Source organism: Aspergillus nomiae (assembly GCF_001204775.2).
Source record: "Aspergillus nomiae NRRL 13137 chromosome Unknown contig00014, whole genome shotgun sequence".
In the NCBI taxonomy this organism is placed as follows: Eukaryota; Fungi; Ascomycota; class Eurotiomycetes; order Eurotiales; family Aspergillaceae; genus Aspergillus; species Aspergillus nomiae.
Window position 1 is genome coordinate 24410 of NW_015378069.1, and position 24379 is coordinate 48788.

The following is a 24379-nucleotide window of genomic DNA, read 5'->3' on the forward strand; positions in this document are numbered from 1 at the left end:
CTGCTCGATAATACTAATTGAAGTAGGTATGCATATACGCCCTACCGTGCCGTGTGTGAGATGCATCCTGCTGTATCTTTAATCGGCATGTCAGATTTGATGTAGGAGTCTGCGTCAGACGGGTTACGGATCGCCTTGAACGGGAATCTGGAAATATCTTCGATTGTTCACACTGCGCGAAATTCGAGGGCGCGAAATAAAAGGTAACAGGTAATGGGCGTGGATCCGGGGCCCCATGACAGATGAGAAGGCCATGGGTTCACGTCTGTGAACCACGTTGCAAAGTGGCCATTGATATGGTGGTTTCGGCCTCCTCACGAATATAACTTTCCAAGGTAGGACCATGGAACGATCGGAAATACCCGAATAGGTAATCCGAGAAGGCGTCTGGATGTCTGGATGTCAAAAACATACACAATTAAAAAACAGTTCGGACAGAGCCGAACGTCTGTGGAGAGGCAGTGCACGTTTCACGAGGGGAGAAATCCAGAATGGGGAGAAAACGGGGAAGGGATCCGCAGGTAATAACGACTAACTGGATCCAGTTTGGAGAAGATCTCGGCTGGTTGGTTGAAAGTCTTTCACGCGTGAGGTCCATATGGGGCACGCCCAGTGAGGTAGGTATGCAGGCCCAACGCCCTTTTGGAACGTGACGGCCGCCCGGCAGAACCTTAGAACAAAACAATGGCGGCTGAAGAGGAGGCGAACTTTATACGAGAGCGTGGTATCAAAATCCCCAGTTCGGATCTCGATCCTGGCGTCGGGAGTCGTCTACAGAGAGTCATTTTAAGCAATTCTTAGCTTTCTCTGGGCACAGTTATTCACGAGTCTTGACTGTTGCTTGGTGGTACTTGGCTTTCCCAGGATTCTAAACAGATCTCGTATGGGAAGGGCTCGAGAGCGCGCCGAGACGGGTGGCATCAAACAACAGGCTGTTACAATTTCATGGCAGCCTTAGGCCGATCCTTCGGTGGTTTAGTCTCTCGGCCATGGATCATTCCGGAGAGGGTTTCTCCGGGCCGTGTTGATTTAAAGTTGGATGCTTTCGGCAGGCTTCGGCCTGGATCACCGGACAAAGAAAAAGGTAAAAACAAAGAAAGGGTAAAAGAGACATACGGAACAAACTTGTATCTTGGCCTTTCTCTTAAAACTAACCACAAACTGGTAAAATAAATAAAACCCTCAAGCAAGAGTTCTAATAACGACGATGGTTTCCACCGGCGGTTGGCTAATTACTTCATTTTGTACAATTCTCAGATTCAATCAGACGACGTCCATGCCGTGGGAGTGGGGAACTCTTCACTGGTGCCACCTGATTGGATTGACTGTCTTAGCGAGGTAGTACCTCGAGGAAAGGATGCCGATTTTACCTGACAGTCATGATACTACTACAAGGAAGTTGACCAACTTGGATAAGTACTGTACCGCTAGTCACTGGGACGGAACCCCATCCAACGATAATATTACGAAATAACATCCAGGCATCAAACAACCAAGTCCCTCACTGGATCTGGAAGTAAGGTAAATAGAGGTTCTCGATATTAATAACAAAATGAACGAAGGGCGAACAACAAAGCGCCACGGAATCGGTAATTTCTGAATAGACTCGTTCGATCTCGCTGTGGCGGATTGAGGCGTCAAAAGTAAGGGCGAGGATCGTGAGCTGGCGGATAGGGCCGAGTAGTAGGCCCCTCTTCGCAAAATCCGGAGACTCCAAACTCCCCGGATTCCTGAGTAATCGGCCGAGCAGGTCAAGTGAGATGAGCGGAGCGATGACGATGGATGGACCCTCTTTTTTTCCCTTGGAGCCCCTCCACAAAGGTACGAATCATGTTTTCTACAGTTCCAGTGCTCGACCACGCGATCCATGCGAAATCTAGTTATACATCAAAAGCGGTTGATACGATGCGCATCAGGCAAGGTTCCCGAATCGGAGACGGGATCCAACCCCTCGCACCGCGTAAATAGGACGAAAGGTAAAAAGATAAGAAAGGGAATCTAGTGGCGATCTTTCACTAGCTACGTATGTACGATGACCGGAAAATTGTGCCCTCGTATAACCATTGAACGGAGCCTTATTTTTATCCATGGAAGACGCAAAGAAAGTACTCGATGTTGGATATTTCGTGCACGGAGAACCCGAAAGTAATAATCAAAAAGAAAAAAGGAAAATTGAAACAGGAAAGAGACCGTCCCGTCGGGTTGTCCAGAACAGGTTAGATAGCAAAGCGGACGCCAACCCGCAAGGCCAACGCCATGACGGCATTGGGCGGAGTGGAGCAGCAAAAAAGCAGAGTAGCAAATGCGTCGTTTTTTTCCCTCTCCGCGTTGCTGTTCACTCACTTCATTCGCTTACCCATTTAGCCCCCGCCGATCAACTTTTGTGTCGAGTGTCGCCCGACGACCACCATCGTCATACTCCAGAGGACTCTGCCTCCAACATGAAAGTGATGGTGTGAGAGAAAAACCCGACGCTGGGGCCCATCAAGGTGCCTGGGAGTAGTATGTGGGGAGTCAGATCCAGTTCCCTTCCCCTTTGGAGCTTCCGGCTCAGCCAATGGAAATGTGGTGTGAAGGATGGAGAGAGCAAGATTCTAAAGCCTGGAGAGAAAGACGGGGAAATTGGTACTACTACCTCGATCCAGAGAGAGATTGGCACCTGGGTGGAGAATTCTCTCCCATCACTCCTCTGTATCAATCCCGGTAGTCCAATCATGGGTCGAATTGCAAGGACTCTTTGATCGTTTGCGATACTAAAACATGCAACCTTGACCAAGTTGACCCCAAGGAACATGTCCTTTTCTTAGTCAGAGGCCATGCGACCCCCTCGTTCCCTGTCTGTTTTTGGGCAAAGTCTAGTGTTGGTAAGTCTCATTGAATGTATGTATGTGCAGCTACCGTCTGATGCGTGGAACTCTAAATTCTAATTAACATTTAATTCTTTTTTTCATTCATTTATTTATTTTAATTGAATTTATTATTATTTAGATTATTTAGTCCCAGAAGCCGTGCCTTCCCCAGTTCATTGCCTGGCTTTTATATCCCGTTCATTCCCCTGTTGTCACCATCTTGCTGATCTTCCCCTTCTTCTTTTTTATTCCGATCCCCTCCTGTGTTAATGCATCATTTTCTTCCTTCTCTTTCGCCTTAGGTCTCCCTTCACAACCGCATGAGACTGCCATCTCTCTCCACGCTCACCTGAAGCAGTCTCGTCCCGTTCGGAAATTTAGTCAAACCTATTAGGAGAGCACAGCCGCAAGAGCTTCCAAGATGGGACGTAGGTACTTGGGCCTTCAGGGCAATGCCCTGCAAATCGCCATCGGTGTTATCGCCGGTATGGACTTTCTACTATTCGGTTACGATCAGGGTGTCACCGGTGGTCTTTTGACCCTTCAGTCCTTCATCAAATATTTCCCCACCATTTCTACCAGTGGCGCGTACTTTGACAGTCTCACCCAGGCCGAACAGAGTACCCAGTCTACTCGGCAAGGTAAGTGGCACCTTATTCACTACCTGTGATAGGAGACCGCCGAAGGCTGATGAACTGGACCGCAGGTATTGTTGTCGCTGCGTACAACTTAGGATGTTTTGCGGGGTCGATCCCGACAATCTGGATTGGAAACTGGCTTGGTCGACGTAAAACTATCTTCCTTGGTTCTTTCATCATGGTCATTGGAGCTCTGCTACAGTGTACCGCGTACCAGCTGCCCCAGCTGATTGTTGGCCGTCTGGTGACTGGGTTCGGTAAGTAGCAAAACGCGCCAGGGGAAAAAGAAAGAAAAAACTCTCAGCTAATATGGTATTGCTAGGAAATGGCATGAATACATCCACCGTGCCCACCTGGCAGTCTGAGTGCTGTAAATCCAACCATCGTGGTAAATTGGTCATGATCGAGGGCGCCATGATTACCTGTGGTATTACTATTAGTTACTGGATCGATTTTGGTTTGCTCTTTGCCGACCCCAGTGAGGTCGCCTGGCGTTTCCCACTGGCATTCCAGATCTTCTTCGCCGCCATCATCCTGGCTTTTGTCATGTTCCTTCCCGAATCTCCCCGCTGGCTTGTGCTGAAGGGCAGGGAGGATGAAGCCAAAGAAGTCCTGGGGGCTTTGTTGGGCGATGGAACCGATCCGACCTTTTTGCAGACCGAGTTCACAGCTATCAAGGCAACCGTGTTGGAGATGGCTAAGGGCTCGTTCAAGGATATGTTCACCATGGACGAAGACCGTCATCTCCACCGCACCGTGTTGGCTTATGTCAACCAGATGTTCCAACAGATTTCCGGCATCAATCTGATTACATACTATATCCCGGTTGTGTTGGAAGAGCAGATGGGTATGACCCTGATCAACTCTCGACTGATTGCGGCGTGCAACGGAACCGAGTATTTCATTGCCTCTTGGATTGCGGTGTTCACGATCGAAAAGTTCGGTCGCCGGACGCTGATGCTTTTCGGCGCCGCGGGCATGTCGATCTCGATGATGATCCTCGCCATCACCGCTAGTCTCAAAACCCCGCAAGCCAACATCGCCTGTATTGTATTCCTCTTCGTGTTCAACACCTTCTTTGCCATCGGCTGGCTGGGAATGACCTGGTTGTATCCCGCCGAGATTGTACCTTTGAAGATTCGTGCTCCAGCTAACGCCCTGGCGACATCGTCGAACTGGATCTTTAACTTCCTCGTCGTGATGATCACCCCTGTTGCTTTCGATAACATTGACTACCAAACCTACATCATTTTCGCCGTTATGTAAGTTTTCCCTGCAGTCTCTGCAGCCAGATTCCTTGTACTGACCAACCACAGCAACGCATTCATCGTCCCGGTTGTATTCTTCTTCTATCCGGAGACAACTCGTCGGTCGCTAGAAGAAATGGACCGCATCTTCCGAAAGACGAAAAGCATATTCTCGGTCGTGCGTGTTGCGAATAACGAACCTCACATGTATGGCAAGAATGGTGAGCTCCTGCATACGCTGGACGACGTGGAGGATGATGCTGTGCGCCGGGCTAGTGTGCTGAGCCACGCTCACAAGGAGTTGGAAAAGGATAGCTCTGAAAACGGCAGCACGAACAAGGCGTGAGCCTGACTCCAGTTTTCTGCGTTGATGATACCAAACTCGGTTATTTTTTGTCTCTGGTCGGGTTGATTTCTGGAAAGCCAGAAACGATGCCCGGCACGAATAATATACCCAGCTTTTATTCTGTATTTAGATTTTGGTGCTGCTTGTAATGCATATCTGATCTGTTGATCATCTACCAAGCTTTCTGTGGGTCCATTGGTTCCACTTTGTAGGTGCAAATTTGCCTGCAAGGAACACGCACACCTACCTGTTCCGCTGGGCTTCTATTTCAATGACCGGCTTCTAGAACATCTACCACGGAATAGAAGGGAGTTTGGGCTGATGAGAAAGTCGGTAGACCCAACAAGAATTGTTCTTTGGAATACACCACTAAACCTATCTCGGACTAGTCAATACTATAGGTAATTCCAGTTAACTATAAGACCGGGCATAGCTTTTCCAACAGGGCTGGAGTTACAGTGATGTCCGCATCCAGTACAGAGTACTCCGTACTTTCAAAATGTATCATTGCGAAGTGATATCGACGCTAACCCATGGTACGCTGTACATCTAGAGGGAAGGTCTGCCGGCTCGCATGCCCGCAGGATCAGGATCCATGAATAGTTACTAGTCTGCCTTCATAATCCACTGTCACACCGCTGCAAAAGAATATTTATTGAGCAAAGTATTCGCCGTCAACATTTTCCTACTGTCCCATGACTATCCCTGTTTTTGCTCGTTACCTGGTTGTTTCATAGTCCAGAATGGTTATCTTTGTACAGTCTCTGTTGCGATGCGCCTCATGATGGCTTTTAGATAGGTATGAGAATCATAGGCTAATAATCTGGGAAGGGAAATCATCATAATGGTAATGGAAGGATGTTGCACGTACTGATACCGATTGGTTTGAGTCTTTGAGTTTCCTTGATGACACTGTCGAGGAGCTTGAGGTTTTGGAGGGATGTGTGCTCATGTTGAAATACTGGCTTTGTGATGCCTCGCTTTGACTGTTTTGGAGTTGAGCGTAATAGACTGTTTGTATATCCTGGGAGTTTCATGGCGTAGACAGGATGTCTTATTGGCTTGTTTTTACCTCTTTGTAATACTCTCAGATAATACGACTGGATCAGTTAAGTCTATATATAGTTCAGAGAACCGCTTTTGATTAACTGAGTAATAATAGAGAGGAGATGAGAATTGCTCTGGGATTACTCACCGAGTTAAACCAAAGCAATCCGGGAGTGACCGGAGCTGCAGTGTATACCGACTGAGCAAGTGAACACGGAGCACTCACATACTGTCCTCACACTTATACACTAGTATAGCTGATCATATATACCCTGGTGATTTCAGTCCAGCATTGATTGCGCGGCATTAGCACGCCGTACAGGGGAAAAGGTGATGCCACCAGCCTTGTCTGACTCACGACTCGGTACCGGTGGCGCGGGGAAGGGTATGGCATCAGATTACCCCAAGTTGAGCAAATGAAGAAAAGAACAGAGCATGATCTGCAATGGCATACGGCCTGAATTTATCCGGGTATGACTCAACTACCTACTCATATCGCGCGCTCTCCTTTTCACACTGGATCAATGCAAATCTCCCGGTAACCTCATCTAGTTCAGACTCTTCTTTGTACATTCTCGCTCCAGCCGCCAATTATAGATACTACTAGTAGGGCTCCTGCAGTGTATTCAGTGGCGTACAAGAAAGTACCGAGCTCGTCTTTTCAATATTGTTTCTCTCATTTCATACGATATCAAGGGTAAAGCTAGTTTGAAACATACCCAAGCAATCATGCTAATGATCCTAGGTTAGGATCGAAATATGCAGACCACAAAGTGCTGGGCACAAAACGAGGATACGTTCGGACCTCAGGTTCTAGGTTGTCGCGCAGGCTTTGACTTCACTGTCTACTTTGAGGAAGTTGTATTCACCATTGTCCCAGCGTCGTTACTCATATGCTGTTCCCTGATCCGGTGGGATTATTTGCGCTCCCATGACATTGTCACAAATGCTGGCACATTGTTGACCCTGAAGCTGGGAAGTCATCCTACGTTATAAGGTCCTATGGCCTAGCTGACTTGAAATAGAGTGGTTGGGGCGTCCTATCTGCTTTGCGCATTGCCCTTCTGGTTCTCTGGACGCTACCATCAACCCCCAAAACATCAGTAACAATCTCATCCCAAATTTTGAACCTAATATCTTCTGTACTTGCGGGGCTTCTATCATGGCTAGAGCATCGTCACTTCTTCAGACCCTCCGCTGTTCTCTCAGCTTACCTTTTCATGACATCTGTCTTTGACATTGCAATAACACGAACCTTGTGGCTGGCTCTCTCGGGTAGCTCCATACCTGGTATCTATTCGGCCAATCTCGCGTTGAAGTTGGTACTTATCGTGTTGGAGTCGCGAGACAAGACAGACTTGCTACGTGTTCGCGATAACTATCCCGCAGCCGAAAGCACTGGCGATATCTTTACCCGCATCTTGTTCTGGTGGCTGAACCCGGTTCTATTGCGGGGGAACGGGCATCAGTTGTCTATAGATGACCTGCCAGCGGTTGACGGTACACTCTTAGACGATGACACCTTTCATGAAAGGTGGAATAATGGCAAGTTATCCATAATGCTAATGGAAAGTCCCAGTGCTGACAACCTGTAGACAGACATAGGTCACATCGCCATGGCCTCCTGTGGGTCCTCGTTAAGGACCTCAAGTGGGCAGTTCTAGCGGGTACCGTCCCACGACTTCTAGTCATAGGATTCAAGTATGTCCAACCCTACATCATTAGGCGCATGGTAACCTGGTTAGATGAGAGGTCGAAGCCGAATCTGCGCAATGAAGGGTATGGTCTATTGGCAGCAGTCGGTATCGCCTTCGTTGGTATAGCTGTACGTGAATATCTCCCTAGACCCAATTGGCACGTAGCTCTCTTGTCTCACAGTATCTCACAGATATCTAATGCGCGGTATCAGCATCTCTCCTACCGACTAGTAACCATGATCCGCACTCGCATGATATCTACCATCTACTACAAGACTCTTACCATGGATCGCCTGCAAGCTGACAATAGCGCCCCATTAACACTGATGAGCACTGATGTCGAGCGGATCTCGGCCGGACTCGCGCGTCTCCACGACGTATGGGGGTCAATGGTCGAAGTGGCTATTGCGGTCTGGCTTCTATATCGGGAGCTTCAAGTGCCTACGATTGCGACCATCATCATTGCATCAGGCTGTGTCATTATTGCTCTGGCAGTTGGGAAAGTGTCGGGTCGCCGCCAACAGGCTTGGGTAGAAGCTGTCCAGAAGCGCATTGCCGTGACAGCAAGCGCGCTTCCGCACTTGAAGAACATCAAACTAGCTGGCATGGTCGATACGCTCGTCTCCTCCCTGGAACAGTACCGTCTTGCCGAAGTGGTCGCATCGAAACGATGGCGTCGACTGCAAGTGCTCATGGTTGCAGTTGGGTGGTTCAACAGCGCTCTGGCACCCGTGATGTCCCTCTCTTCGTATGCGCTGGCGTCCCCTGCGCCGGGCACTGCACTGACCCTGCCAAAAGCCATGGCAGTGCTCTCGATTTTTGCTCTCGTTGGCGCGCCACTTAATCTTCTTTCAGAGTCGGCGAGTGGCCTATTCACGGCCATTGCATGCATAGAACGCATTCGACAGTTTCTCGTCTCGCCGGATAGGCCACAGCGACGCAACCAATCTCTAGCCGAGGAGGACAGTGATCAGCCATCGGAGAATGAGAAGTTGAGTAGTGTGGAAGATGGAGCCGCTGTTCATATTGTCGATGCTGCTTTCGGATGGGGCAAAGAGGACCAGGCAGAGTCGGTAATTGGCCCGCTCAGTTTAACCATCGAGCCAGCCACACTGACAGTTATCGTTGGGCCTGTCGGGTGCGGCAAGTCCACGTTGCTCCAAGGCTTGTTATCCGAGAATGTCCAAATACATGGTACTGTTTCGGTCAGAGTGCCCAGAATTGCATATTGTGGACAAACGCCGTGGATCCGCAGTGCTACAATCCGTGAGAATATCATCGATTGTAGCCCCTTTGACTCGCGCCGATACCAAGAGGTGATTGAAGCCTGTGGTCTCAATGCTTCTCTATTTGTGCAGGGCGATGAGACCATGCTCGGAAGTGGCGGGTCGAGTATCAGTGGTGGTCAGAAACAGCGAGTGGTTCGTTCTCTCACATCTCCGGCGTGGATCATCGCATCAATTGCTGATAAGCTATTCTTTGGCTTATAGTCCCTCGCCAGAGCGGCTTATTCGACCTCCCCAATGCTTCTCCTCGATGATGTGCTAAGCGGACTAGACTCGGCCACCGAGAACCATATCCTTCATGAATTGCTTGGGCCGAAGGGATTATTACATCGTCAGCAGAGAACAGTCATTCTCACATCTTCTAGTCGTAAGCGTATTGGAAACCCTGCTTCCTTCTTCAAGCTAACTCAGATATCGTTAGACACCTGTCTAACATTCGCAGACCGAGTTGTTTGGTTAGACAAAATGGGGCGCATTTCCAACCAGGACACCGCTACCGAGTCGACATCTTCACTGGAACCAACAATCGTTCAGAACTCAACTGGCAAGGATAAGCCTCAAACTCCCGCGGATACAGACTCTTCTGAAGCGATATCCTCATCAGCCAGGCTGGTGGAGGCCTTGAACGCGAAGCAGCGCAAAGGAGACTGGCGTGTGTTCCAGTACTACTTCGTACGCATGGGTATCAAGGGCATGCTAGTCTTCTTCGTACTGATGACATTATTCACTTTCTTATATGGATTTCCTCGTAAGTCATCTCTCTGTTCCCTTGAACCTGAGTGGTGATGAAAACTAGGCTGAACGTGACAATTAGCTATATGGGTTCAACTCTGGGCCAAAAGCCCGGGAAACAGCAGCAGAACCTACAGGTATATCGGTGTCTACTATACAATTGCTTTAATGCAGATAATTTTTATTGTAGTTGCGGCTGGGTGAGATTTCTTCTTTGGAAAATGACACATGCTGGGAACTTACTCTTACAGATGGCTGCTGCTCGTCCTCCTTCCTCAAGCTTCCGTTAACTTCCACAACATACTTCTCAAGGTTACTAAAAAGTCGGTTTAGATTATAGAAGAGGGTTTTCGAAAGCTTCGGACTAATTGTAGCTAGTGCACCTCTTACCTCCCTGACGTCTGTCGATACTGGCATCACGACCAACAGGTACGGCCCTTGAGCTCAAACGCGGTATTATTCATAGCTAAGAGTGACGGCTCAGATTCAGTCAAGATCTTCAACTCATCGACACAGAGCTTCCACTGTCACTTCTCAATGCGTTGCTTGCCTTGGAATACACTATCATGCTGCTGGTCATTATATGTGTCTCAGGCGAGTATATCGCCGTCACTATACCCTTCCTCCTTGTGGTGCTCTACCTAATACAGCGTTTCTACCTTCGATCGTCCCGCCAAATCCGCTTCCTCGACATTGCCGCAAAGGCACCACTCTTCTCCCACTTTTCCGAGACTCTAGATGGGCTCGTTGCGCTGCGGGCCTTTGGATGGCAGACACCCTATAGAGGACACTTGCGAAAGGTGTTGATGACATCCCAACGACCCTTTTACACGCTATACGCTGCCCAGAGATGGCTGACACTCGTTTTGGACCTTGTCATTTCCGGACTAGCCGTTATTCTCGCAGGTATTGCCATTGCTGTGCAAGGTTCGCTAAGTACTGGGCTAGTCGGACTTGCATTGGTCAACCTCATCAGTTTGGCTGGCAACGTGAAGCTCCTAGTCATGCAGTGGGCGCTGCTGGAGACATCACTTGGCGCGGTGGTCCGCATCAGGGCATACGAGAGCATCACGCCATCTGAAGTCAAGTCTGATGAGGACCGGGAGGTTCCTACCAACTGGCCACGTCAAGGAAAGGTGGAAATTATCCGAGCATCGACACGGTACTCGTAAGCCGTCCCATTCGGACTGATTTGTCTGTGCCTTATACTAACGGTGTTGCTGTAGGGATGCTGGTCCACTCGCCCTTAGTAACCTCTCGTTGTCGATCCCAGCCGGGAGTAGAGTCGGAATATGCGGACGCAGTGGGAGGTGAGTAACGCTATTTCTTCACCTGCCGGCACTGACCATATCATCACAGTGGCAAGACATCGCTCTTCTCTGTCCTCCTACGGATGTTAGACTTGCATAGTGGTTCTGTCATGGTAGACGGCATCAACATCGCCATGGTCCCTCGAGCCAAAGTTCGAGCTCAATTAAACGCGGTCCCTCAGGAGGCTTATTTCTTGCCGAACACCTCTATTCGCGCAAGCATTGACCCATCTGATCGCCTTGGAGATGATGAGATTGTCGCTATCCTCAAGGAGGTCGAATTATGGGAACCCCTTGGTGGCGAGGATAACATAGCAGTCCTCGACCTAGTCCTTAGAGATGGGCTTCTCTCACACGGTCAACGACAGCTGTTTTCACTCGCCCGCGCACTGGCGCGACGGGTGGCGGCTGGCAACATCCTGCTCCTGGATGAAGTAACAAGTCACCTGGACCGGAGAACGGAGGAGACAATAAGACAGGTCGTCCGTCGCTGCTTTTCTGGGTATACAGTCATCTCCATAGCGCACCGTCTGGAGACCATTGTTGATTTTGACGTTGTGGTGGTGCTGGATGCAGGGAGAGTTGTTGAAGTTGGTGCACCCAATGAGCTCTTGTCTCTGTCAACCTCCACATTTAGGCATTTGTATGAGAAGCAAAAGTTGAGCGGCTGATGAATACATGGGTTGTTGATATGATGAGCACTCCGGGAGCACTCATAAAAGCGGCGGCATCCGAATGAGGCAACCAGGCGGGATCTGCAAAAAACCACTCCACTTAACTATTAACTTCTCTTCCGCGCTCCTCCTCAGTGTTAATCCCTGGGCGATCTTTATGGGCCCCATTGATATCCTATCTCAGGGCCAGACTGCTAGTACTATATCAAAGTGATGACAGAGCCTCAGAATAGCAAGCAGGTCGGCCGCCGGAGGCGACCGAGGGTTCCCGACGCTTTACGGAAGAGGGCCGCACAAGCGTAAGACTAATAGACACAAATGCTCTATATCTGAAATCTAACAATTTACCTTCATATCAGATGCAACCCATGCAGATATCATAAAGAGAAATGTATGGGCCTAATTCCATACACCAATTTTATTTTATTTTATTTTTATTTTTATTTTTTTGTTACAGTTGCTAATTGCTCCAGGTCAGGGCGGGATGCCTTGCTTGCGATGCCAACGGTACAAAAGAAACTGTCAATACAGCCAGGCCCCTGCGCAACCAGCCAGTAATGGCAACACAAGGTATGACAGTTTGTCAGAAAGTTGCTTGATGTCTCAACTTACATTACTATAGAGCTAGCACCTCCCCGCAACGGGACTCTGATAAGGAACGATGTCTCGAGAGGATAGTGCGACATTTCATGGGCGACATATCGTTTGAGCCATCGAGCCTTCAGTTCGTGGCGGACGCTCTGGAGAGGGACCGAGTAAGCTCAAGACAGCCTTCAACCCTAGCTCCAGGGTCCAGCGAGCTCTATTCCATTCATCCCCTTTCCACGAGTACGATGAGTAAGTCATGGTGGACGTAGCTTTGCTCTCCAGATGCCGAGTATCTTACCTCCATCCCGTGTACAGTCTACTCTGGGGAATTCTCTCACTGGAATTTCTCACGGATGATCCGTCGAAAATTACAAAGCCTGGGAAACGACCCCGATGACAGCATGGTACTGCTCGTTTACTCCATATTCTCATATGTATGCTGACAACTATATCTAGACGGGTGACTCCCATGACCCTTTCCGTGCAACTGGTCTTCAGTCTCCTAGCTCGATTGTTGCTTCAGCAAGAAAGTATTTCCCGCCGCGACATGTTGCAGATTTTTTGTTGGAAACATTTCTTGAATATACCCAAACGAATTATTACTATTTCGACGAAACGGAGTTCCGGCAGAAGTTAGACTACTACTATACCGAAGATCGATACCTAGATATCAACGATGCCGGCTGGATCTGTACCCTTTTCATGACGTTCGCATCTGGGACTCAGTTCGCTTACATGCATGCTAGCCGACCCCCATACTTGCAGAGTATGTCCGGCGAAGATCACCTACCTGATGATACTATTGGGCTGGCACTCTATAGGTTCTCATGCCGCCTGATTCCCGATCTTATCACCACCGCCTCCGTCGAAACTGTCCAGGCGTTTTTGTTATTCGGAGTTTATACGATGCCGATTGATACCTCCGGCCTTGCCTACACTTACCTTGGGCTTGCCATAAAGATGGCTATCCAGAATGGTATGCATCGTCAGTTTGGAGAGGAAGGTCTAGATGCGCGCACCATTGAGTTGCGGAACCGTCTTTGGTGGTCTGCATACGCACTGGATAGGTAAGAAACAATACAGTAACTCTCGTTATTGTCGCTATTCTAACCGTATATCAAATATAGACGGATCAGTATCCTCCACGGACGCCCAGTCTCCGTTTCCCCAGCTGAGATAGACTGCGACATGCCTAAAGACATACCCGAGCTGCGTCCCTCTGGCCGAACCACAAATCTACCTAATATGACTGCCACTCTCCAGCTGACTGAGCATCTTGCGAAGGTTGCACCCATCGTGTAAGAAACCTAACTTCTAGCCAAGTCGTTCCCTCTGCTGACTACCTTTAATAAATCCAGATCCCGGCTGAGAAAGTGCCCGGTGGAGCTACATCAAATCTATCTTAAGCAGCTTCTACACGTGCGTGATGAACTTAGGAGCTGGTGGACCACACTGCCCGAAGATGTGCACTGCCGTGACCTTGATCCTTCCAAGCCGCTTTTCCGCTATAATGTCCATTTGGAAATGACATACGCTACGATAATCATGTACATGGGTCGTCCCTTGATTCTTGCTGGCACACCAAGCTCATCGGCCTCTGCTGAGGACCGCTCTGATTCAGCCGTAGATGCTGGTGCAAAGCTGTGTTTTGACTGTGTTCAAGCCGCTCTCCGGATCGTCGAGCTATGCCAATTGTTACAGGACACTGTCGGTGTAGCACGAGTTTCATATACTGAATTTAGCTCCTGCCGTGCGGCGCTATTGGCCATTATCGCCCAGAATTTGAACACACGAACAGAACGGTTACGTGGGGCACTTACGCAAGGCATGAGTTTGATACGCCGGATGTGTATTGGCCTCCAGTCGGCTCGTTCAGAAATAGCAGTTATCGAGGCGCTTGAGCGCGCAGCACGGCGTCTAGACAGCCGAGCTGAAAATGAAGACACAGGCCCTGGTGAATCGGGCGTCGGATACAACCAGTTTAGACGCTGGGCTATGCTATGGCAATCCGAGACTCCTCCATCCAATGTGGGGGACGAATCTGAACCTATTGGGCTCGAAAATTCGCAATTGCCAGCCGGATCTTTTGACGGGTTCTTTTCTTCTTTTCCTCAAGAACTTGGAGCTTTTGCATCTTTCCCAGAAACAGGGGTGCAGTTCGGTGAAAGCTTGCCGACCATGCTTTGGCCTGATGACCTATCACTACCGGCGTTCCCTCCAAACCCAGATGCTCCCGTATGACGGCGACCTATGAGGATAGTACTAGGCGCTCGAGAGGGCCCAACTCTTTGCTCTGTGTGAATTTTTCACGGCAATCTCAGGTTATGTAAGTCACAAGGCCAGAGCTGTTAAGTTGGTGCCTTGTGACAAAGGCGTGATTGACTGAACTTACGGTCAGATAAGTGAGATCTGGTGACACAGAGTTACTACTGAGATGGGCCCTTCATTTTTGTCCGGAACCAACAACCCTGGGAATTTTACGCCGGCTTCCACTGGGACAAATAAAGGATCAGTTGAGGAGAATTCTTGTATACAATACCATGAACGGGATCGTTGCAATCGACTAGCGTCGGATGATTCCACCACTTCCGCAAAGTCTATCCTCAATCTTGTAGACGATTGAATGTGTACGACTAACAGTTGAGACACATTTCACTAGGTGTTCAGCTACAAAATACGAGGCAATCTAAGGGCATCGAGAGCTTTTTTCCCACGTGATTTAGAGGAAACCGATTAACCACAATATCAGAACAACGAGCATTGGCACAGTCTCAATGCAGCCGTCCATCCAGACAAAATCGGTTTCTTCTATCCCTGATCAGGGTTTGAAACTGGACACCGCGGGGAGTTAAAGATAAAACAGGATCTCATAGTTGAATAATTTATACTACCATGGACAAGGATGTAGGTTTTATCCTCGGCACTTCGCACAAGGATTGAATAGAGGTCGAGAAGCAAGCCGGGTGCTCGTACCCGAGTGGCTATAGACTGGCCACAATTTTTTTGGCATCAACCCCAGGTCTCGGTCCGAGTTACTGTTCTCTATCTCTATCTACAATATCCCGTGCTATGCGTTGGCATTGGCTCTCTTTGTGCTACCTCGAGCGGGGTAAGCATATGTATCTCTGTTGATATGGACGTTATAAAAGCGGTTGATTTGTCCATCATCGTCCTGCGATAGGCTATTCGAAAATTGAAGCTCTTGGAAACTAAACTCCCCATATACCTGCTGACATCGTAATCCTGCCGGTTAACATGTCGGTTCTGCCAAATTTACAAAGCCTTGGCTTCCGGGGCATAAATTGCTGACAACTGTGTCTCTCGGCAAAATTCAAGAACAAAAAGTGTTGGATAATGTAACGACTATACAATCTGCAATATCTTCACCATTATAGTAGCATATTTTAAAGACCTGGGGGAAATTAAAAAAAAAAAAAAAGGACAAAAAAGAATTGAGGCACACCCGATTTGAACGGATAACCTTTCGATCTGGAGTCGCTGTGAATTTGTTAGAATAAGTTCAAGACATTGCTTGGTTAAGTGTGTACTTACAACGCGCTACCGTTGCGCCAGCGCCCCAACAGGTTGGAATTTTTCAAGATTTTAGCCTATATCAATCTAGCAAGAAAGAGGGCATGTTTTCGGGTTTTTGTAGAGACATACCCACTACATACCTACGTATGCTCAACAGCTTCACATATTTACATGAAATCGCACTAATCATAGGTTTCTGGCCAGCTTCGCGTTCGAAATCCTTGTTAATATTTCTGGTATAGTATACTCAAAAGTATCTTCAATCCAACTTAGCCGAACTAGCTTTCCCGTAGCCTTTCCGACAGCGCCTGTTGCAATTGTACTGATACCATAGGCCGTACTATGTAGATACTATATATAGCAAAGGATGGACTACATTTACTACGTTCGCGACACTGGCCTTGACAAGGAATTAACATTTCAATTATGATCTTATCATCAAGAAGTTTGCCCTGGTGGAAATCAATGTCAAGTTAGCAGTCTACAACTCCCTCTCGACAGCATCAGCCATATCTCCAAGCGTATCAAACTTCCAATCATAAACCTTATCCTCTAAATTCCCCATCAGAGCCCCCGGTCTCTCAATCCAGGAAGACTTGAGCCCCATCTTCTTCGCAGGATGATGATCATGGAATTGGCTCTGCGCCGTCTGAAGCACCTGTTCCGCCTCGACTCCAAACTGCCCCTTCACAGCCTTCAACATATACTCAAAGTTAGCCAGGTTAGGCTTATATGACCCCACATCTTGCGCCGTGATGATCAAATCAAATGGAAACCCCTGCAAGCTGCCCGCATTGGTCTTCTGGAACGACTCCCGGTCCACATTCGAAAGCACGACCAGCTTGTAGTGTTTCGACAGACGCTTCAACGCCTCCACGGTATCCGGGAACGCAGGCCACTGGCCGACTGATTCGCCGAAATGTTTGCTTTCTTCTGAGGTGGGTGGGTTCAAGCCCAGGCGCGAGGCGATCTGCGGGTGGATTGTGGAGAGGAGTTGTGAGTAGGGCATATCTGGGGTCTTGGTTTGTTGGGCTTTTTCGAGCTCAGAGTAGAGCTCAAGGTAGTCTGCCCGTGTTATTTGCGCCTTGTTTGCCGTTAGCGTTGGCTGGATTGCGTTCCACACGCCGGTTTCCCAGTCAATTAGGGTACCGTAGACGTCGAAGGAGAGAAGGCGGTAGTGGGTCAGTTTGGACATGGTGGTTTGTCTGGAGGTTTTCGATCTTGGGAGGACAATAGATTGATATTCGTCTTTAGATGACTTTGTGTTGTTCTTCTCGTGGGGGCGGTTTTAATATGTACGATAAGCGACGGTCTGGATGTTCATAGTCTAAGGCCTTTAGCTCGGGTACAGTTACCCGACCGGACTTCACTGCGGGGAATACTTCTCGACCCCCGGCTTTGGTGTTATCGGTTGCTTGTGTGCCAAGCTGCTACTCGTTGTCTCTTTACTTGAAAACGACTTATATCATGAGTCACTGGAGCAAAGTCCCGGTCCGGATGGGGAGAAGGACTCGGGAAGCTGTCAAGGTCCATATTTGAGATAAAGCCAGCTACACACACGTGCTTTCTAGATTTCAATCTGGGCAAGCAAAACATTCACTCCGCACATAATTGTATATCGCTAAGTCTCAAGATTACGGTCATTCTTGAGCCATCTGTACCTTCTATGCCCCGGATTTGGCTACCCTTAGCTTCAAAAGCTCCTTCTACGGCCGTGGATTCGCTAGCCTGTCTGCTACTCGCTTCAAGTCAGTCCGCAAGATTGATATTACATCCCTCAAGTGGCCCCAGGCTTCTTTTGCTCAGCTAAAATACCCTCTAGAAGATCACGAGCAGGAGAACTGTCGTGAAGAGGAGTGTTGTCTGCAAGAGATTGAGCATATCGCTGGTTCCCGGCACTGCCCTGTGGCTGGAATCTTCGATAAGCTGATTCAAAGCGAAGGTGGTGATAACAATGCATCGCCGGAATTTTCCAGGGTTTGTAGGCTATTACGAAGACTCGCGGACTTTGCCTCGTGACTTTCTCAAAGAAGGCACAGACTGCGGGCTACTTCTTCAGTGACAGCTCTCTTCGTCCTGATAAAGCTGAACGGCATTTTAATACATAAGGCTGAGCTCAGTTCCATAGTGTTTAAACGAGGCGACTGGCTGATGGGTTTTCTACGTGGATGGGTGACGCTGCACGCATTATCATGTGTAATGCAGTTATTGATGAGATATCCCGCGAAAATATTGTAGAAAAGACAGTACGTTTTATCACACTTAGTATTATCCAGCGTTCTGACCTTACCAGGCTCGCGTAGGCGACATTCTCCAAGAGGACTTGCTACTCTGACCACGAAATATCCACAGTTCATACAGAACCTTCGCGGCAAGCGCAAGGGAACTTAGCTTGCTTTTGACAGGCCTGATTCCAGCACCTTGTTAAAGGCACTGCGTCCGATGCTTATTTTCAGGGAGGAGCATACTTTCCCGTTGATGGAGGCGTTTGAGGAGGCTTTCTCGAAGTTGGGACGGTCATGAGTTCCTGAGAACATACACATATAGTATTTTGTGAAGTTTTCAGGTTGAAGTACGCTGTGCTTCAGGCTCTTTGGTCTAGCCTTACTAAATCTAGGTTGCAAATCTATCCAATCTTTAAGAACGCATGCTGATCCCTATGATTTCAGATTGGTCTCATTTCTCAGTGCTGTTTGCTGGCAGTCTTGGGGGTTGGTGACCGTTAAGCCACGACGGGTTAGCGTAGGTATTTATCCATCAACTAGGGCTAACGTCCTCCAGGTATTTTATTGTCTGACCCGCAAGGTGCTGCGATTGTTGCATCCCGGTCGAACTCTCTCACGCGTTCTCAATTACGTAGAAAAACCAATAGAGCGGTGAACAACACCCGTATACATTCGTTGTTGTCCTTTTGTACCAATCCCTGGAGTCAATTGGAAAAAGTGGCTATAAATTAAAGAACTGCTCGGGTACCCGCGGATCAACATCGAATTGATTTTGCTCTGTTATTGTTTGCTCCTGTCGCTTATACGTCCTATTCTGAACCGGATTGACTCGTTGAGTTGTCAAGAGTATGGCCTCTGAAAAAACCAGGGGGAAGAAAAACAAAAAACAAAAAAAAAAAAAGGAACAGCGGATTCGAGGCAAAGTTGGGACTAGTGTACTTTTGGGCCCAAGGCTGGATGAATCGAATGAACCCATAGGCCCAGGCGAATTCGCTCAAAAAGAAGGTGTCAAAATGCCGTTAGCACCAAACGCACTGCTTACTTACGACTTTACAATCGCCTGACGGACACCTGACTGACGGATCACGATTTCCCCTAACTGCTTTTTGTTTTTCTTCTCCCAATAAATCTTCCCGCCGCTTCTTCGTTGCCCAACATCACCTCTCCCCCCGTCTTTCTTATCTTAATCCCATCTTCTCCTTCACAATCCCTTTTTCTTACCCCCTAATACCTTCTTGTATCGCAATACTTCATCCTTCTCCACAATGCGTGAGATCGTAAGTTTGTTTGGAGCAGTCACGGAGCTCTTCTTTTCCCCACTCTTCCCCCGCCGCTCTATCTCCAACGTGAACAACATAACAATGCTAACTCCCTCAAGGTGCACCTCCAAACTGGCCAGTGTGTAAGTAAAATCATGAGCAATATACTATACAAGATAACTGAGTCGTCGCGCTCTTTTTTTAGGGTAACCAAGTTGGTACCGCCTTCTGGTAAGTTCGCTGTTGATCCATCCTTTTCACATGCTCAACAAGCAGGGTGGCCTAGATGGAACGCATATTGACATTGTTCTAGGCAAATAATCTCCGGCGAACATGGCCTCGACGCGTCTGGAGTGTGAGTAACATGTTCTATGACGTGACGGACTGCTCCTAATTGAGTCTCAGGTACCAGGGTTCTAACGACCAAGAACTGGAGCGGATGAATGTCTATTTCAATGAGGTTGCTAATCCCCCCTAAATCGTGTGTACTACGGCCGCTCATCAATCCACTAGGTCGGCAACGCGAAATATGTTCCCCGCGCGGTTCTCGTGGACTTGGAGCCCGGCACGATGGACGCCGTCCGTGCTGGTCCGTTTGGACAGCTTTTCCGACCGGACAACTTTGTATTCGGCCAATCAAGCGCGGGAAACAACTGGGCAAAGGGTCACTATACCGAGGGTGCTGAGTTGGTTGATTCTGTTGTGGATGTGGTTCGTCGTGAGGCCGAAAGCTGTGACTGTCTGCAAGGATTCCAGATCACACACTCCCTTGGAGGTGGTACTGGTTCCGGTATGGGAACTCTTTTGATCTCGAAGATCCGTGAGGAATTCCCGGATCGCATGATGGCCACATTCTCTGTGGCGCCTTCGCCGAAGGTCTCGGATACGGTGGTGGAGCCATACAACGCCACATTGTCTGTTCATCAGCTGGTGGAGCATTCCGACGAGACGTTCTGTATCGATAACGAGGTGCGAGGTCATTACTGTCATAAGTGACAATGTGTTCTAATCAAGTTAGGCCCTCTACGACATCTGCATGCGCACCCTGAAGCTGTCTTCTCCTTCCTATGGTGACCTTAACCACCTGGTCTCGGCAGTCATGTCTGGTGTTACTGTCAGTCTTCGTTTCCCTGGTCAGCTCAACTCAGACCTGCGAAAACTGGCTGTGAACATGGTGCCCTTCCCCCGGCTTCATTTCTTCATGGTGGGCTTTGCACCACTGACCAGCCGAGGAGCTCATTCATTCCGCGCAGTCTCAGTGCCTGAATTGACCCAACAGATGTTTGATCCCCGAAACATGATGGCTGCTGCTAATTTCCATAACGGCCGCTTTTTGACTTGCTCCGCGATCTTGTAGGTTTCCTCCGCATTTGATGATTTGCAAAGACTAACTATGATTCAGCCGTGGAAAAGTCTCGACGAAGGAGGTCGAAGATCAAATGCGTGGCGTCCAGACTAAGAACAACCATTATTTCGTTGAATGGATCCCGAACAATATCCAAACCACGGTCTGCTCCGTGCCTCCCAAGGGCCTCAAGATGGCTTCGACCTTCATTGGTAATTCGACATCCATCCAGGAATTGTTCCAGCGTATCGGCAACCAGTTCTCTAGCATGTTCCGTCGCAAGGCATTCTTGCACTGGTACACCAGCGAGGGTATGGACGAGATGGAGTTTACGGAAGCGGAAAGCAACATGAATGACTTGGTGTCGGAATACCAGCAATACCAGGAAGCCTCAGTCGATGATGAGGAGTATGGTGAGGAGTATGGTGAGGAGGAGGTCGAGGAACAGTAGTTATCTCGTCACTAAGTATGACACGCGTGGGAAATTCAGGACTCTCCTTACATCTTATTACATACTTTGGTAATGATAGTGCAAAAGTTGCTGCCATCGTGAACATTTTACCTTCTATCCCGTCTTGACATGCTCTGGAACTTTCAAGAGTTCTTTATGATGAAATTCTGTGTGCATATAAGTTCCACGGTATATAATTTGCAAATACTTGGTAAGTCAGGGTTGCCATTCGCACACATGCTTAAGTATAGGGTGATCTGGCGGAGCACTCAAACATCCATCGCTTATATGTAACCATACAGATACCTAACCTAACATGGGTTCAAAAGCTGGTTCAGCTTGCTGTCAACCCGATACCACCCCGGCAGACGTTGACGAGCTAGGAGGGGGACGTCTTTCTGCTGGACCAGAGAGAAGCTGCCGTTTTACAATGTTGATCGTCTCTTCCAGAGCCGTATTTCTCTCCTGCAGTCGGCGGCATTCTTTGCAACTCTGAGAGAGAGTTGACTTGAGTTGTTGATCTAATTTGGCTATCTCGTCCCTAGCTTTCGATAGCTTTGCTTCCAGGGATTCCTGGCCCTTTTTATATGTGTCGATCTCGCCACTAGCTTTCGATAGCTCTGCTTCCAGAGATTCCTGGCCCTTTTTATATGTGTCGAGCTCTCGTGTTTGCTCGTCAATAAGTTGCTGAGCGGACTGGTAAGAATGAGCATCAGAAACCAATTCGAGAAGAGCCCACTTAATGAGCTCGCTCCCTTGTCTCTCAGGAAATTTTGGCAGCAATTCATATAATTTTTTGTGATCTGCAATAGATTTCACAAGGCTAGAAAATAGGCCGTGTGCCGTGCCCGAATCCAGACTTTCTATTTGCGTACTGGCCGGTGGCGGCTGCGAAGCTTCAGAAGGCGGGTTGCCAGGATTGGCTTTGGGCAGGCTGATACTTTGCATCGCTGCAGTGGTCGATACAGGCTTGCTATTGTGAATAGCGCCCAGAACCCTCTCAGTGCCCTTGGTTTGTCTAGTCCGGCTAGGGGACTCCGGAGCTGTCGTATCAGACACACTTGTCTGAGAGCTTGTGGCAATCCTGCGATTTTGAGATATCAGCGGTATCCTCACTGCTTGAGCTTTATTCTTTGCCAAGGAATTCGCCGAACTTCTTGTTCGACCATTCACGGGGCTCGTCTGCATGCTTATTAGTATATTTATTCGGCTCTGGCTAGACGGGGGTAACATACCGGGCCACCATCCATATCAATATCTTCGCCACATGAAGATTCCGAACCCTCGCCGTCTTCGTCAGGCGCATAGGTCGAATCTTTCTCGGCCGTTTTAGACTGTTTATTGGCCCGTTCATTGACGGAGCGCTCGTCCGTGTTTGGTCGTTTGATTGGCTTATTGGTCTTGAATGGGAGTGTCGTTCCATTGCTAGCAGTATTGGCCTGGTATAAGACAATAGGAGCGGTAAGCAAATGCTGTTATTGTTTTTGGCCGAGGGACGGAATGCACACCATTGCGTTGTCCCTAGTTTGTTGGTTCAATTTCATATCCTTGTCCAGGTTAGCGAACCTCTTCAACCAAACAACCCAACAAAAACAATAGCCAGAGAGAAACCAGCAAAGATCGACGAGGGATATCTCAATGAAGCAATACAAAGAAAGGGGGAAGGAAAACCCACCGAGTAAGCCTTTGTCAAAGCCATATAGGATCGTCGCGGAAAGTATGTCTAGCAAGAAAGCAATCCATATCAGCAACCCGAACATACACAAAGCAAGGGTACCTGAACAACAAGGAAGTTGATAAAACTCACCTTCTGAAACTGAGTCCAACGAAGATGCTTATTCAGATCACGCAGTCGCAATAGACGAGATCGTTCTTCTGTGGTCCAGCGACCACCACTGCTCAATCGGCACCTCTTTCTTTTGGTCTGCATTTAGAAAGAAAAGAAGAATCAACCAGAACTCAAGGATGAGACAGTGAGATGGAATGCTGGGTTTTATACTACGAGGCTGTGACCTGTGCTCTGAGAGGAAATGAATGATCCTTTCAGTTTGGTTATCATAACGTTATCATAATGTTGTGTTAATGCTTCTCCCGGGTATTTTTCCATAGACTCACTTGGTAATTTGTATGATTGCTTTTTTCTTTATCTTTTCTTTGTCAAAAGTACAAGGCTGCAAAGCAAAACAAACCCAGAGAACAGACCCATGCTATGAAATGAAAGAAAAAAAAAAGGCAATGGTTGCCTGGAGCCTTGTGCTCACTCACTCACAATCCACACACCATTGTAGCCTTTCACGAGTCATGACTTCCAAGTTTTGTCCCAAAGTACCAAAATAAGATTCAACCAGGAGCGAGAGGTGCCAAGGGCCACAGCGAATAGAAGCATGTTATCCTTGGATGTCAGGGGAGAACTGATACGTGGCTGATGGGACTAGGACTTAGCTTCCTCGGGGGACGGGGGATAGGAATAGCGGTTTGGCCTGTTTTGGGAGTTGTGCATGTGAGAGTTTTGAAAGGGGGATTTTGTACGGAGTGGGATTGATATTTGTTATCTTTTCTTTTTTGTGTGTCTTTGGTCTTGTGAGATTCGTTCTTGAGTTAGGTTGATTTGAATTTATGTGACCTGGATGATGATAGATAGTTTAGGGCTTGGGTATGGTATGTTCTAGTAGTATACACGGAGTATACATATTCATATTACTGTCATGTCTTACTTCGCTAATAGGTATGCCAGCACTCATAATGAGATTGTCTTTCTTGAATCCTGCTCTTTCTTTGTTGACTGACAGCCACGTAGGATGGCTATGGATACTAGATCGAAATAATCCCCAGCCTCGTATTGTTCTCAACGTTTAATCCTTGTCAGGAGGCTGACGCTAATGTACTGCGGCACAGTCACCCCCTATTCCATTCCCTGGCATAAGAACCCTGAGAGACATGTATTAGTTTCTCAGGCTAGTGCTTTTTTTGTTATTTTTGTAAATGGATGGGTGGGGTTGTATTGGCTTTTTTGTTGTGAGTTGTGAGTTGTGAGTTGTGCTTTTTGTTGGGATGTAATAGATTTCGAAGGTAGCGAGTGAGAGACTCTCGGTTAGAGATCAGTAGTTGTTTTTCTTCTTCTGTACTGTTTGTTTGTTGATAAGGACTTTGT

General features: G+C 48.1%; 5 protein-coding genes across 5 annotated transcripts; 3 read left to right on the top strand and 2 right to left on the bottom strand.

The window, feature by feature from the left end:
* Positions 1-3270: 3270 nt before the first annotated feature.
* Positions 3271-5080, top strand: ANOM_001005 (sugar porter family MFS transporter; the record flags this gene model as incomplete). The annotated part of the gene is made up of 4 exons (XM_015546263.1): positions 3271-3490; positions 3556-3744; positions 3810-4749; positions 4804-5080. 4 exons carry the CDS (start codon positions 3271-3273, stop codon positions 5078-5080), a joined length of 1626 nt encoding a protein of 541 aa, XP_015411309.1.
* Positions 5081-6886: 1806 nt separating this feature from the next.
* Positions 6887-14655, top strand: ANOM_001006 (uncharacterized protein; the record flags this gene model as incomplete). Its single annotated transcript, XM_015546264.1, has 18 exons — positions 6887-7038; positions 7155-7661; positions 7727-7952; positions 8016-9245; positions 9315-9858; positions 9925-9979; positions 10094-10165; positions 10221-10271; positions 10327-11010; positions 11069-11152; positions 11202-11795; positions 12055-12125; positions 12300-12396; positions 12449-12663; positions 12730-12818; positions 12871-13481; positions 13542-13712; positions 13773-14655. 18 exons carry the CDS (start codon positions 6887-6889, stop codon positions 14653-14655), a joined length of 6336 nt encoding a protein of 2111 aa, XP_015411310.1.
* A 1774-nt stretch (positions 14656-16429) lies between these two features.
* On the bottom strand, positions 16430-17143 carry ANOM_001007 (putative haloalkanoic acid dehalogenase; the record flags this gene model as incomplete). The annotated part of the gene is made up of 1 exon (XM_015546265.1): positions 16430-17143. One exon carries the CDS (start codon positions 17141-17143, stop codon positions 16430-16432), a length of 714 nt encoding a protein of 237 aa, XP_015411311.1.
* A 2225-nt stretch (positions 17144-19368) lies between these two features.
* On the top strand, positions 19369-21418 carry ANOM_001008 (tubulin beta chain; the record flags this gene model as incomplete). Its single annotated transcript, XM_015546266.1, has 8 exons — positions 19369-19450; positions 19552-19575; positions 19638-19663; positions 19746-19787; positions 19838-19892; positions 19946-20401; positions 20451-20785; positions 20835-21418. Coding segments are annotated over 8 exons (1374 nt in total), but the record flags the coding sequence as incomplete, so codon positions are not given.
* A 155-nt stretch (positions 21419-21573) lies between these two features.
* Positions 21574-23158, bottom strand: ANOM_001009 (uncharacterized protein; the record flags this gene model as incomplete). The annotated part of the gene is made up of 4 exons (XM_015546267.1): positions 21574-22410; positions 22464-22667; positions 22737-22775; positions 23036-23158. The coding sequence occupies 4 exons, from the start codon at positions 23156-23158 to the stop codon at positions 21574-21576; spliced, it is 1203 nt and encodes a 400-aa protein (XP_015411313.1).
* Between the last annotated feature and the right edge of the window lie 1221 nt (positions 23159-24379).